At 37.7% G+C, this 15,252-nt stretch overlaps 1 protein-coding gene across 1 annotated transcript in view; it reads left to right on the plus strand.

The window, feature by feature from the left end:
• The first annotated feature begins 2,047 nt into the window (after positions 1–2,047).
• Positions 2,048–15,252, plus strand: part of LOC149187476 (brassinosteroid-responsive RING protein 1-like) — an 88,945-nt gene continuing 75,740 nt past the window's right edge. The window contains exons 1-2 of the mRNA XM_089409674.1: positions 2,048–2,190; positions 13,129–13,345. Of these exons, the coding sequence (XP_089265800.1) occupies positions 2,048–2,190; positions 13,129–13,345 (360 nt within the window). The remainder of the gene's footprint in view (positions 2,191–13,128; positions 13,346–15,252) is intronic.

Consider the following 15,252-nt stretch of genomic DNA (forward strand, 5'->3'; position numbering starts at 1 on the left):
TACTAAATAACAAGTCCCTTTTTGAAAAAAAACACTGGAAGACAAATATTTTTGGGGTAAAACTGAAATTCAATGGATAGATGTCCCAGGGAATCAGTGCTAAATTCATCAATAACCTGGAAAGCCTAAGAAAATGCTTTTCATATCATAGGAAATTGGGTCTATTGGAAGTTTGGAGATGGCATGATTGTGAGGCTTGGTTTGGACCCTTCGACTAGTGTGGGGGGGCATTTCAAAAAAAATATATTTCATCTTGGCATGTTGTGGGTGTTAACACCCTTGCCATTGTCAATGCTCAAAATGATCAAGAATGGGGCACCAAGACTTGGAAAACTTCAAGGGACGCACTAATTGGGATTGGAGTAGAAGATGGTCCAATTATGTAAGAAATATTATCACCATAATGACCACATTTTCCAACAATGACATGGACCATCTTATTTGGTTAAAAATTTCCCAATCAAATTTAGATACCACAAAGTTAGGATATCAAGCTTTAATGATAGATTAAGAAAGAGGGGAGCCTATTTGGTGATGGAGGTTCCTTTGGAAACCCAAAGGACCTCTCAAGTGTAAGTTAGCACTATGGTTTGGGCAATAATAAATATGACAATATTTTAGAGAACTACATTCTTGTAAAGGTTGTTTTTTGTGTAATTAAATCCACATGTAAATTTTATAGAGATGAGGTTAAGAGTATGAAGCCTAGAGTTCTAGTAATGCCTCCTTTGGACAATTCAATCCTAATGTGTGGGATTAGACGAGAACATGCAAATAGTATTGTTGATCTCCATCCATATAAAAGCTTATAGGAATCCACGTCCATTCATTTTCTTTACGATTCACATCCTAAACATTATAATATAACCAACCATCTATGTCCATTATAATCATGCGATTGACTATCTTTAAATTTCCATACTATTTGTGATTTCATAGTTTTTAATAAAATTTAGATATTTTAAATCATAAAATCTTTTATTCATTTAATCAATTTCTAATAAATCAATTATAAACAATAATAATAATAAAACACAAAACAAAACACAATTGCATTTTATATTATAAATAATGTTTCCCCATTTTATATTTAAACATTTCTAAATACTTAAAAAAATAATAATTAAAAAATAATAATAATAAGAAAGAAGTCACGGTGCTTTTGACCATCCGCCCAGAAACTACAAAAAAGTATCTGGAATTGGGGCTTATTAAATTCATTCAATAACCATGCAGTAGCAAATTCAATTCTACTGAAAATATGTTATAATAACAACTATCATTTGGAAATAATCCGCATCCAAAACCATTAACAGCTCACAACAGTGGATCATAGATGTCGCCATTGCACCATTCAACAACGCAATCTAGCAATCTTAATCCGCATCCAAAACCATTAACAACTCACAACCAGTGGGACATAAATGTCGCCAAATCATGAAATATGTACATGCAAACAAAGAAAACCACTATTCTAAGCCTACTAAGCAACCTGGAGTTAGGCCTCCTAAGCAACCTGGAGTTAGTTTGTTTTGTGAAACTTATCCTCTTACACACTTAGAAAAAAAAATTGCAGTGTCGGTCCGGGTTTGTGGTGTACAGGGTGCTCAATTTCGCTGACATTGTTATTTTTTTAGGTATTGGGTACCTCGAATGTCCCCCTACCGACTACGAATACATTTCCACCTTTGCAACCTTGCAAGCCACTGCATTAGGATTCCCTAGTGTATCAAAAATATGACATGTGTTACGTTTAAATAGAGGAGGGTTTACTAGTTTGTTTAATCTGAGCGCCAGAATTCTGATCCCTTGTTGGATTGCATCGCAATTATGTGACTTCAACTTGCATGCCCTTGTCTGCAAAAAATCATATAATTTTCTGCAACTGAGTCACCTCTGCTCTATTCATCCTGCTAGGACTATAAATAGCTGGTTTTGGTTGGGACAACCACGGTTGTGGTGCCCCCTTTGAATTTCTAGGCAAAAATTCACTAATTTCAACATTTTGTTTCACTGATTGAGGCCTTGCCTTGCCTTTCTTTCCGCCATGGGATTTCCTGTTGGATATTCAGAACTTCTCGTCCCGAGGCTGGTCCTTAATGTAGCATATTTGTTGGGCTTTATCAGAAACACCGTCTGCGGGCTTCTTCATCTTATGGGTCTTGGAGAGTTTCTCAAAACAGAGACCTCGTACTGAGAAGATCAATCCAATCCATGGTTCGAGGCGAACTCTGCACAGAGGATTCGTGAGTTGTTGTCTGTTGCAGAGTTCGGTGTTTTGGCAGAAGGAGCATAGGATGGGAATAGTATGTGCGTGGTTTGCTTAAACAACATGGAAAAATTTCACAGAGCTTGTTTGGACAAATGGCTTGATCATAACCAGAGGATCTTGTTTAGGTTGTTGGGGATTTTCTGTCAAAATCCCAAAAACAAAATCACAGAACACAGAGACAATGCTCTGTTTCAAACACGGGATATTAGCACAGGGAAGCTTTAAAATTTCTGGGCAGACAGAGATTTCCACACATCAACAAATTCCTATTCATTAATAAAAGCAACTGTTGTTACAAACTTCTTCCTCTCTCTCAGAGGGATTCACCGAGAACATTTTAAAAAAATTACTCAGTCTTATCCTGAGATTTTACACTTCTGTGTGTAAGAATCTCTTCTACATCCACTGCTGTAAAAACAGACTTCTACTACAGAAAAATTACTTTCACTGCTGTGTGGAAATTACACGAATTTTCTTCACGCTGCTGCGTGGGTTACAAATACATCGCACTGCTGTGCCTCACTCTTCAATTTCATTACTTCGCACTGCTGTGCATTACCTTCCTCTTCTACAATAAACCAAAAAACATTACATATATATATATATATATATATATATATATATATATATATATATATATATATATATATATATATATATATAGATATATATATATATATATATATATATATATATATATATATATATATGGCAATAAAACAAAAGGACTTACATACGTTTCCACTTGCCATGCTTCCGTAAAATAAAAAAACAATAAAATTAAATGATTTTTACCAGCCTTTACTTGTGCCCATACTCCCGCTGAAACAAAATTAAAAACTTCATCAAAACTTACCAACCACAGTAAATTGCATTTACTGTTTTACTGACACTTACTGGCGGTAAAGTAAAACTTTTACTTCACGTAAAATTTCATTTAATGCTGGCCCATACTTCACCCATTGACTTCATTTAAATCGCATCGCAGAATCCCATTTGGTCGGAACCCAAAATTTGGGGCACACACATATGATGCGATCTGCGATATGCGATCGGATCGCATCGCATCATTCCGGAGGACTTAACGCACAGAAGTTTGAATTTGCGATCTGCGATCTGCGATGGATCGCATCGCAAATAAAATGAAGTTTCAGTTGAAATTACAATTTCAACACTCCCCTTTAATTTCAACTGCTGGGCATTCAATCATACCCAGACATTTCCTCAAAAATTCAAAGCTCTTCTGATCCAGTGGCTTGGTCAGAATATCCGCAACCTGTTCCTGAGTGCTGCAATGTTGTAAAACAATTTCTCCATTGTTCACCAATTCTCTGATGTAATGGAACCTTGTATCAATGTGTTTCGTTCGCTTGTGAAACACATAATTCTTGGACAACGCAATAGCTGAGCTATTGTCACAAAAAATAACTGTTGCTTTTGCCTGCTCTTGGCCTAAGCTTCTCAACATCCTTCTCATCCAAACTGCTTGACATGCTGCTGCTGTAGCTGCCACGTACTCTGCTTCTGCTGTAGATAACGCCACAATTGGTTGTTTCTTGGAAGCCCATGAAATGGCTCCTGAACCCATGTGAAAAACGTAACCAGATGTGCTTTTCCGATCATCCACACTTCCAGCCCAATCGCTATCGGTGTAGCCAACCAAATCTGAATTTTCTGAAAAAGTATATAAAATGCCAAATCTTTTTGTACCTTTGACATACCTCAGAATTCTTTTTGCTGCTTGCCAATGTGCCTCTTTTGGCCTCTCCATGAATCTGGAAATCAAACTAACAGCAAACATTATGTCAGGCCTAGTTGCAGTTAAATACATAAGGCTGCCAACTATGCTCTTATACAAGCTAGGATCAAAATCCTTGCTGCTGTCCTCTTTGCTGAGTTTTAATCCCATTACTGTGGGAGTGTTTGCTGCTTTGCATTCTTGCATATTAAATCTGCCCAACACTTGATTTACATATCTAGCTTGTGAGATAAAAATTCCTTTTTCATTTTGATCTACTTCTATTCCTAAGAAGTATCTCAGCAAACCCATGTCAGTCATCTCAAATTCTTCTTTCATGACTGATTTGAAGTTTTCAATGAGGTAGTCATCATTACCTGTGAAAATAACATCATCAACATACAAGACAACAATTAAAATCTTTCCATCCTTTTCTTTGATGTAGACGGTGGGTTCTCCCTCACATTTGTCAAATTCATTTTCCAGTAGATAGGAATCTATCCTACTGTACCACGCTCTTGGCGCTTGCTTCAACCCATAAAGAGCTTTCTTCAATCTGCACACTTTGTGCTCTTGGCCTTTCTTCTCATAGCCTAGAGGTTGTTCAATGTAAACCTCTTCCTTTAACACTCCATTTAGGAATGCTGACTTCACGTCCATTTGGTAGACTTTCCATTTGTTTTGTGTTGCTATGGACAACACTGCTCTCATGGTTTCCATTCTTGCAACCGGTGCGAAAGTTTCCTCATAGTCTCTTCCATATTGTTGCTTGTATCCCTTGACAACAAGTCTTGCCTTGTGTCTTTCAATTTTGCCTTCAGCATTGCACTTGGTCTTATAGACCCATTTAACTCCAATGACTTCTTTACCTTTTGGTAGCTCAACCAAATCCCATGTCTTGTTTCTTTCTATGGCATTCATCTCCTCATCCATAGCTTCTATCCATTTCTTATCTTTAATAGCATCTTCGAAATGAATAGGATCATCAACATGACAATACAAGGCAAATAAGGAATTCATTCCTTCATTATAAATGTCACTTAAATTTCTAAACTTCTTACCTCTTTCATTTGGTGTGCAAGTGCTTGAAGATGCACTTGAATTTCCTCCTTGTGGTGTGCTTGGAGAAGCACTCTCATTTCTCCTCAAAGGTGTTCCTTGCTGTCCTTGTGTTGGCGCTGCTGTTTGGGGATGTATTTCTGCCATCTCCTCATCATCTTCATCATGAGACAAACAGTTTTTAACATTAACTGTTTTCTCTATGCTTCCATCCCAAGCTTCCTCCTCAATGAACTGAACATCTCTGCTCACAAAGAACTTCTTGGTAGATGGGATATACAACCTATAAGCTTTGGATTCTTCACTGTATCCAATGAAGATACATTTCTCCCCTTTGCTGTCCAACTTCCTCCTTAGCTGATCTGGAATGTGTGCATAGGCCACACATCCAAAAACTCTCATGTGGGTGACTCCTTGCTTTCTCCCACTCCATGCCTCTTCCGGCACTTTGTTCAACACTGCTTTTGTAGGACACCTGTTCAAAATATACACTGCACAGTTTACGGCTTCAGCCCAATAATCATTTGGCAAATGCTTTGCCTTCAACATGCTCCTCGCCATATCCATAATGGTCCTGTTCTTCCTTTCAGCAACTCCATTTTGCTGTGGAGTGTACCTTGCTGTAAATTGCTTGTGAATTCCATTCTCTCTACAAAAACATAAAAATTCTTTGGAGATATACTCACCTCCTCTGTCTGTTCTCAAAACTTTAATACGCAGCCCACTTTGATTTTCCACAAGTGCTTTGAAATTTTGGAATTTTTCAAACACTTCTGATTTGTTCTTCAAGAAATAAACCCAAGTTTTTCTTGTAAAATCATCAATGAATGTTAGAAAATATTGGCTACCTGCTAAAGATTGATTTTGCATCGGTCCACATAAATCTGAGTGGACAATTTCTAAGGGTGCTTTTGCCCTTATGCTTTTCCCGCTTGGAAAACTTTCTCTGTGTTGTTCCCCAATATGCAGCCTTCACAAAGGTTGTCTGGTTTCTCTATCAATGGTAAACCTCTTACCATTTCTTTTCTGCTCAACAGGTTAAGACCTCCAAAGTTGAGATGTCCAAATCTCAAGTGCCACAACCAATTTTCATCCTTTGGCACGCTTTGGAAGGCCTCTTGGGTAACTGCTGCAATTACATTTTTGTTTTTCAAATCTGCCCTGATTCTAAGAGGGAACATCCTGTTCCTTGTCATCTTTACTTCAGCAATGCATCTTTTGCTGGGTGCTATATCCATGATGGTACATACATCATTTTTAAAGAAAACATTGTACCCCTTATGGACAAGCTGTCCAATACTCAAGAGGTTACATCTCATTCCAGGGACATAGTAGACATCTGCTATGGTTTTCTTTTCTCCTTGCTTTGTAAATATTTTTACCTCTCCTTTTCCCATAACAGAGACTTTGCTATCAGTTCCTAGTGTGACTTCTGATTTCACATTTTTATCTAGGGCAGAAAAGAAGGCTATATTTCCTGTCATATGGTTACTGCAACCTGAGTCTAAAAACCAAATGTCCTCACTGTTTGTTTCAGCCATGTTACAGTCTAACAACACATTATTTTGACTGCTGTTTTCTCTTGTAACATTTGCATTTTGTCTACTATTCACATCATGTTGTTTCTTTCTACAATCACTTGCATAATGTCCATACTTTTTGCAATAATAGCATTGAACATTAGATTTATCATACCTTTGTCCTTGAGCATGATGTTGTCCTCCTTGTTGGCTGCTGCCTTGACCTTGGTTCTAATTTGGATTGCTGCCTCTTCCTTGAGCATTCGCTGGACTGTTCCTTCCTCCTCTGTTCTGGCTTCTGCCTCTTCCTCTCTTGTTTCCTCTGCCTTGACCTCTTGCTCTTCCAAAGGACATCTGGGTCTTGAAGGCTTGCTCAAGAGATGAGTTTTCATTCCTACTCAACCTCTGCTCATGTGTGATCAGTGATGCATGAAGCTCATCAACTGAAAAATTTGAGAGATCCTTTGTCTCTTCTATGGTGGTGACAATCACATGGAACCTTGAGGGTAGGCACCTCAATAGTTTCTCCACAATCCTCCTTTCTTCAAGGGTTTCTCCATGAGTCCTTATCTGTGTGACCAAACCAATTACATGTGTGAAGAATGAGTCAATGTTGTCTGACTCCTTCATGCACAGATTCTCAAAATCCTTCCTCAGCAATTGTAGTTTTGCTGTCTTCACTCTCTCCATGCCTTGATAGGCTGTCTTGAGGGTTTGCCATGCTTCATTGGCTGTCTTAGCTGCTGCTAACCTTGGAAACACACTCTGGTCTACTGCTATATACAACAACACACGGGCTTTTGAATCCTTCTTCCTATTGCTCTTCAGTAGATATCTCTCTCCCTGAGTTAATGCATTGAACTCAGTTTCATCTGTTGGTTCTTCAAAACCATCTTCAACTATTTCCCATAAATCTTGAGAGGCAAACAGAGCTGTCATGGTTATTGCCCAATAGTCATAGTTTTTCCCATTAAACTGTGGGAGCTGGGTGTTAAACATACCCATACCAGTGCTTGTGCTGGCCATTCCTTGCATTCTGATCTATGCTTCAAATACTTCACTGTGTATTTAAAATAACAAACTGTCTTCAACAGCAACACAAAGAAAACTTGAGAAATACCTTGGATTCTTTTTCCTGAGTCTTCACACTGCTGGAGAAGTTGCTGCAATAAGAATCCTTCCTTCAGCTTCTTTGAACCCTTCAAAGAGCCTGGATTAGCTTTGATACCACTGTTGGGGATTTTTCTGTCAAAATCCCAAAAACAAAATCACAGAACACAGAGACAATGCTCTGTTTCAAACACAGGATATTAGCACAGGGAAGCTTTAAAATTTCTGGGCAGACAGAAATTTCCACACATCAACAAATTCCTATTCATTAATAAAAGCAACTGCTGTTACAAACTTCTTCCTCTCTCTCAGAGGGATTCACCGAGAACATTTTAAAAAAATTACTCAGTCTTATCCTGAGATTTTACACTTCTGTGTGTAAGAATCTCTTCTACATCCACTGCTGTAAAAACAGACTTCTACTACAGAAAAATTACTTTCACTGCTGTGTGGAAATTACACGAATTTTCTTCACGCTGCTGCGTGGGTTACAAATACATCGCACTGCTGTGCCTCACTCTTCAATTTCATTACTTCGCACTGTTGTGCATTACCTTCCTCTTCTACAATACACCAAAAAACATTACATATATATATATATATATATATATATATATATATATATATATATATATATATATATATATATATATATATATATATATATATATATATATATATATATATGGCAATAAAACAAAAGGACTTACATACGTTTCCACTTGCCATGTTTCCGTAAAATAAAAAAACAATAAAATTAAATGATTTTTACCAGCCTTTACTTGTGCCCATACTCCCGCTGAAACAAAATTAAAAAACTTCATCAAAACTTACCAACCACAGTAAATTGCATTTACTGTTTTACTAACACTTACTGGCGGTAAAGTAAAACTTTTACTTCACGTAAAATTTCATTTAATGCTAGCCCATACTTCACCCATTGACTTCATTTAAATCGCATCGCAGAATCCCATTTGGTCGGAACCCAAAATTTGGGGCACACACATATGATGCGATCTGCGATATGCGATCGGATCGCATCGCATCATTTCGGAGGACTTAACGCACAGAAGTTTGAATTTGCGATCTGCAATCTGCGATGGATCGCATCGCAAATAAAATGAAGTTTCAGTTGAAATTACAATTTCAACATAGGTCTCATTTGCTTTCAGACGAGATTAAAAGAGAAATGAATGAGGAACTCAGAATGTTAGACCCTGGTTCCAATATCTTTGCGGATGCTTCATTAGTCCTTTCGTAGATAGGCTCATTAAGAGCAGACTTTTCTGTTTGATCACTGTAACTAGTTTGCGAGAGGCTCATTAAGAGCAAACTTTTCAGTCTCATTGTAGCTACAGACTAGTTCCTATATGTATAAACACAGATTCAGAGAAATGGGCAAAGAGAACACGGATCGAATCTGGTGGCCGCTTCAAGGTAGCCAAAGTTCGTTTTCTCTTCTATTTTCAGCATAGACCTCTCTCTCATCTTCAAAGAAATGTTTTATCAAAGAATAATTTATCGAAAAATAATTTTTGGGAACACTGATTGCTACATTGTCATGACATGGAACTTGCACATGCATATAGTCAGATGCCCGTGTCATGTTGCCCATTCTTTTGTAACATTTTCTTGAAGCAATTTTTATAAGGAAATTATCACATGATTACTGATATCCTGTGTGACATTTTTGTGAAATGACCTTCCTATTGCAGTTTGAGTTGTTTACTGATTGGGCCTCTGATTTTTTCCTACAAATGGAACACACAATTCTCTTGATGGATGATGACAAGTTGTAACTGTTGCCTGTGTTGTTATGGTTGTATTCTTAAGTTATGTGTAGAAGGCGAATGGAATGCGCACCTCTCACTAGTTACACCATACTTTGTTTGTCTGCAACCTTCTTTGGAATTTACCTTTGCTGAATTTCCAGCATATGACAATACTGTAAGTCATAATTACCTTTGCTGAATTTACAGCATATGACAATACCATAAGTCATAATTACACAGAGTAAACATCAACAACACAATACTATACGTCATAATTACACAGAGGAGTAAACATCAAAAACAGAGTTTTCATTGATCTCAGGTTTCCAGAATGTCCTTAAATCTCTAAACAAATTAATTTTTGAAGCCCCAGTTATGTGATATAATGTAGCCTCCTGGGTTTGCTCTATGATACATGCTTGTCGTCAGATTGAAGTTGTTGGAATGGCCAGCCCACCTTAATATTATTGGGATGACAGGTATAACCAAACAACCACTGACATAATCCAGCGTCCGTGGTCCACCTTAATATTATTGGGATGACAGGTATAACCAAACAACCACGGACATAATCCAGCGTCCGTGGTCTTAAGTGATGTCAATAACTGAAAGTTATCAATACAGTGGTATATCTCTTTCATGAGATGTTGTTCTACAAAACCAATTTGAGTAATCAAGTTGTTTTTATTGAAATTTTTTTTCAAGTTTTTAGGTAGATTTGTCCCCTTTATTTTTGTAAAATTTGGTGGAAAAATATTGAAATCAGAAGTTTGATAATAATCTTTCAACATTGGAAGTGTTCTAAAAAAATTTCAGAGTGTTGAATTCATATATACAATAAAAAACCCAGTTTAAAATCCATAAACAGTAAAACTTTAAAATCCATAAACAGTAAAAAAAACCCAATTTAAATAACATAAATCAATTGACTAATACTGAAAAATTCAAAAAATCTAAATAACAACAAAAATTTCAAAAACTAACCCTAAAAACAACACTCAAACAGTAAAAGCTTTCAAGTGAAATAAATGCCCCAAGGAAAAAGGTTCAAGGTGAAATAGTCGCATCTGGACAAGTGTAAAGCATGCAGCGTAGGACATTGCATGAGTTCTATCATACTTATTAAAATTTGAAAAAAAATATTAATAAAAAATAAAATAAGAAATATAATAAATAATAATGTTAAAAACCTTATTCCACAAACATGTGGGGAGTGCAGGCAACTACAGGTGTCTCAAACTGTTGCTTAGTTGCTTGCTTGTATTACAGGTTATATTTCTTTTCTGTTTTCCTGGTAACATCTGGATATATCCATGCATTGAACTGAGTTTGTGTAGCCACTTCAACGAAATCTTTCAGACCGATACTTCATTGCAACCACGACCCCTTTTTTGAACAGAGTAGCGAGCTTCAGTAAGCTTACAGGCAAACATGCCGAGGGCATAAGACTCCACATCGGGTAGCATGAGCATGAACATGGGTATCAAATATTGTTGGAATGTAATTTCAACTGCAGCAATAGTTGAACAGAAACCGCACCCTCACCTGCAAACAATCCCAGCAGTCCATCTGTCTTTAATCCAACAGCCATTATTTGTTTCGGCTTATTCACGCCACCGCCATAAGTGTCTTTTCACCGTTTGCTTGTTTGTGTTCCCAAAGGAGGAGGAAGATCAGATCTGGGCTCTGCGCCATAACTGCTCACCTACAGCATTAAAGAAGAAGCATGGCCGAGAAGGAAAGTACCAGCCTCGAGCCAGCCGCAGCATTTATCAGTCTTGGGTTTCAGCACAACCGACTCAAGAAATACAGCAAAAGATCAGATTTGTTCATTATGTGCAGCAGAGACTCTGTCAGAGAGTTGAGGCGGTTGATGGATAAATTATGACCGCTTCCTGCACTATATATATGTGTAGAGCCACAGCAGTGTTAAGTACTCAACAATATAGCACAGCAGCGCTGGAATGTAATTTCTGTGTTTTTAAGAAAGAATGTGCAGCAACATGAGCTCACATGAATGAAGCCCTTTTGCACAGCAGTGCATGGATTGAAAAGTAAGAGAGAGGAAATAGATTGAAAGTCTTTTTGTAACACACAGTAGTGTAGAACAAGAGAGTTTTTTTTTGTATTGCACAACAGTGCTGAAATTTTCTGAGATAGTTGTTTTGTGGAACTGAAGCGTTCCTGTTGTAATCCCTCTGTCAAGAGGAAGATGCTCTTTAGCATAATATTTTGTGAAGATCCCTCTACGTGAGGAAGACTTATTTTATCAGTTAGTTTATCATTCATAAATAGAAGTTTCTTTTTTCCTGTTGCTGTTACACCTTAAGTCGAAAAATACTTGACGTCAAAAATCCCCGTTGCTGTTACAACGTAACTCAAAAAATACTTGACGTCAAAAGTTACGTCGCTGCAACACCACGAACATCAACTGAAAAAATTCGCGTTGCTGCAACACCACGAACAACGTTGCTGCAACACAAGTTACAGCATCTGAAAAAAAAAACTGTGTTGCTGCAACACCGTTTCCAGAGAACGAATTTTTCTGTTTTTCTGAGTTAAAAACAGAGTATTTTTCTGTATCAAAGACAGAGTATTATTTTGATCAGTTTTTGATCCTGAGGCAAAGTAGAGTATTATTTTATGCTCTGTTCTTGTGTTTTTGAATTATCAGAAAACAGAGTATTGCTCTCTGTTCATATTTTTGTTGTTTCGGAATTTATCAGAAAATTCTCAACAGTGGAAACAGATGATTTTTCCACTGTATTTTGTTTGGAATAACCAGAAATTCCCGACAAATATCAGCCTAACCTTCTGCCATAGCTCCGCTGCAGCTAGCTACTCCCTCTCCTCATACTATGACAAAAACTTCGTCTTGTATCAGAGCTAATCCAGGCTCTTTGAAGTGTCAAAGAAGCTGAAGGAAGATTTCTTGCAGCAGCAACTTCTCTAGCAGCGTGAAGACTCAGCCAAGAAAGAATCTAAGGTATTTCTCAAGAATTTTTTCTGTGTTACTGTTGAAGATAGACAGTGATTTTTCAAATATAGTCAAGTATTTGAAGCATAATTTAAAGTGCAAGGAATGGCCAGCGTTAGCACATGCGTGGGTATTTTTAATACTCAGCTCCCACTACTTAATGAGAAAAACTATGACTATTGGGCAATAGTTATGAGAGCTTTTCTTTTCTCAGAAGATTTATGGGAATTTGTTGAAGATGGTTTTGAAAAACCAGCAAATGAAGATGAAACAGAAAATGAGCTATTGAAGAACTATAAGAAGAAGGATGCTTTGGCCCTCTACTTCTTGTATCGAGCAGTGAATGAAAGTGTGTTTCCAAGGATAGCAGCAGCTAAGACATCCAGAGAAGCATGGGATACTCTCAAAACTGCCTATCAAGGCATGCAGAAAGTGAAGACAGCAAAACCTCAATTCATTGAGGAGAAAACTTGTGATGAAAGCTTAGAGAAAACAGTGAATGATAAAATCTGTTTGTCTCGTGATGAAGGTGATGAGGAGATGGCTGAAGTACATCCCCAAACAACAGCACCAACACAAGGGCAGCAAGTCGCACCCTTGAGCAAAAATGAATGTGCTTCTCCAAGCACACCACAAGAAGCAACAAATGAAGGTATGAATTCTTTGTTTGCTTTATCTAGTCATGTTGATGACCCTGTTTATTTAGAAGATGGAGTTCAAGATAGGAAATGGACAGAACCCATGAATGGGAGAAAGGAATTGAAGTTCCTTGAAGATCTGTTTAAAAGGTACAGAGTTCGATATGTAACTCTTGCCAAGATCGCTGAGATGGGCTTCACTGCCAAAACCCTTGTCAATATGACAGAGGAAGAGATTGAAGATCTGATGAAGACCCTGGTAGAACTCTATCAGATGGATCTTCCTAAAGGGGAGAGATATGAAATTAAATCTCCCATGAGAGCAGAGAAGGAGCACGTTGCTGATATTCTGACCAAACCGTTGGATCAGAAAAGTTTCGAGTTTTTGATGAAGTGTCTGGGTATGACTGATAACCCAGCAGTTGAAATTAAAGGGGAGTGTTGGAATGTAATTTCAACTGCAGCAATAGTTGAACAGAAACCGCACCCTCACCTGCAAACAATCCCAGCAGTCCATCTGTCTTTAATCCAACAGCCATTATTTGTTTCGGCTTATTCACGCCACCGCCATAAGTGTCTTTTCACCGTTTGCTTGTTTGTGTTCCCAAAGGAGGAGGAAGATCAGATCTGGGCTCTGCGCCATAACTGCTCACCTACAGCATTAAAGAAGAAGCATGGCCGAGAAGGAAAGTACCAGCCTCGAGCCAGCCGCAGCATTTATCAGTCTTGGGTTTCAGCACAACCGACTCAAGAAATACAGCAAAAGATCAGATTTGTTCATTATGTGCAGCAGAGACTCTGTCAGAGAGTTGAGGCGGTTGATGGATAAATTATGACCGCTTCCTGCACTATATATATGTGTAGAGCCACAACAGTGTTAGGTACTCAGCAATATAGCACAGCAGCGCTGGAATGTAATTTCTGTGTTTTTAAGAAAGAATGTGCAGCAGCATGAGCTCACATGAATGAAGCCCTTTTGCACAGCAGTGCATGGATTGAAAAGTAAGAGAGAGGAAATAGATTGAAAGTCCTTTTGTAACACACAGCAGTGTAGAACAAGAGAGTTTTTTTTTGTATTGCACAGCAGTGCTGAAATTTTCTGAGATAGTTGTTTTGTGGAACTGAAGCGTTCCTGTTGTAATCCCTCTGTCAAGAGGAAGATGCTCTTTAGCATAATATTTTGTGAAGATCCCTCTACGTGAGGAAGACTTATTTTATCAGTTAGTTTATTATTCATAAATAGAAGTTTCTTTTTTCCTGTTGCTGTTACACCGTAAGTCGAAAAATACTTGACGTCAAAAATCCCCGTTGTTGTTACACCGTAACTCAAAAAATACTTGACGTCAAAAGTTACGTTGCTGCAACACCACGAACAGCAACTGAAAAAATTTACGTTGCTGCAACACCACGAACAGCGTTGCTGCAACACAAGTTACAGCAACTGAAAAAAAAACTGTGTTGCTGCAACACCGTTTCCAGAGAACGAATTTTTCTGTTTTTCTGAGTTAAAAATAGAGTATTTTTCTGTATCAAAGACAGAGTATTATTTTGATCAGTTTTTGATCCTGAGGCAAAGTAGAGTATTATTTTATGCTCTGTTCTTGTGTTTTTGAATTATCATAAAACAGAGTATTGCTCTCTGTTCATATTTTTGTTGTTTCGGAATTTATCAGAAAATTCTTAACAGTGGAAACAGAGGATTTTTCCACTGTATTTTGTTTGGAATAACCAGAAATTCCCGACAAATATCAGCCTAACCTTCTGCCATAGCTCCGCTGCAGCTAGCTACTCCCTCTCCTCATACTATGACAAAAACTTCGTTTTGTTATTACTCTCATCTACCATCTCTACACCCTCTCTACTAATACCTATCCTCCTTAAATTAATCTTTATAGCCAGCGTTGAGTTGAAGTAAGGGGTTCCGAACTGCTGGTTCAGTTGAAGTGTTTCTCTATAACCGATATCGACAACATTGCAACTCTCTAACAGTTGAAGAATAGAGCAGGAGCAAAAATGGTGAACATAATATTAATAACAACCCGCATTCAATCAGAAGGGGTCGTCGCTTGGGTTCAGAAACAAACTTTTTGAAGGAAAGGTCATTGCAAGGACGATAAGTCTCTGAAGAACAATTTCTGTTAATTTCGTTGAAATCCCATTATATTT

This window comes from Pinus tabuliformis, chromosome 3_1, assembly GCF_031772625.1.
Source record: "Pinus tabuliformis cultivar Carrire ecotype Pingquan chromosome 3_1, CPIR1, whole genome shotgun sequence".
NCBI lineage: Eukaryota > Viridiplantae > Streptophyta > Pinopsida > Pinales > Pinaceae > Pinus > Pinus tabuliformis.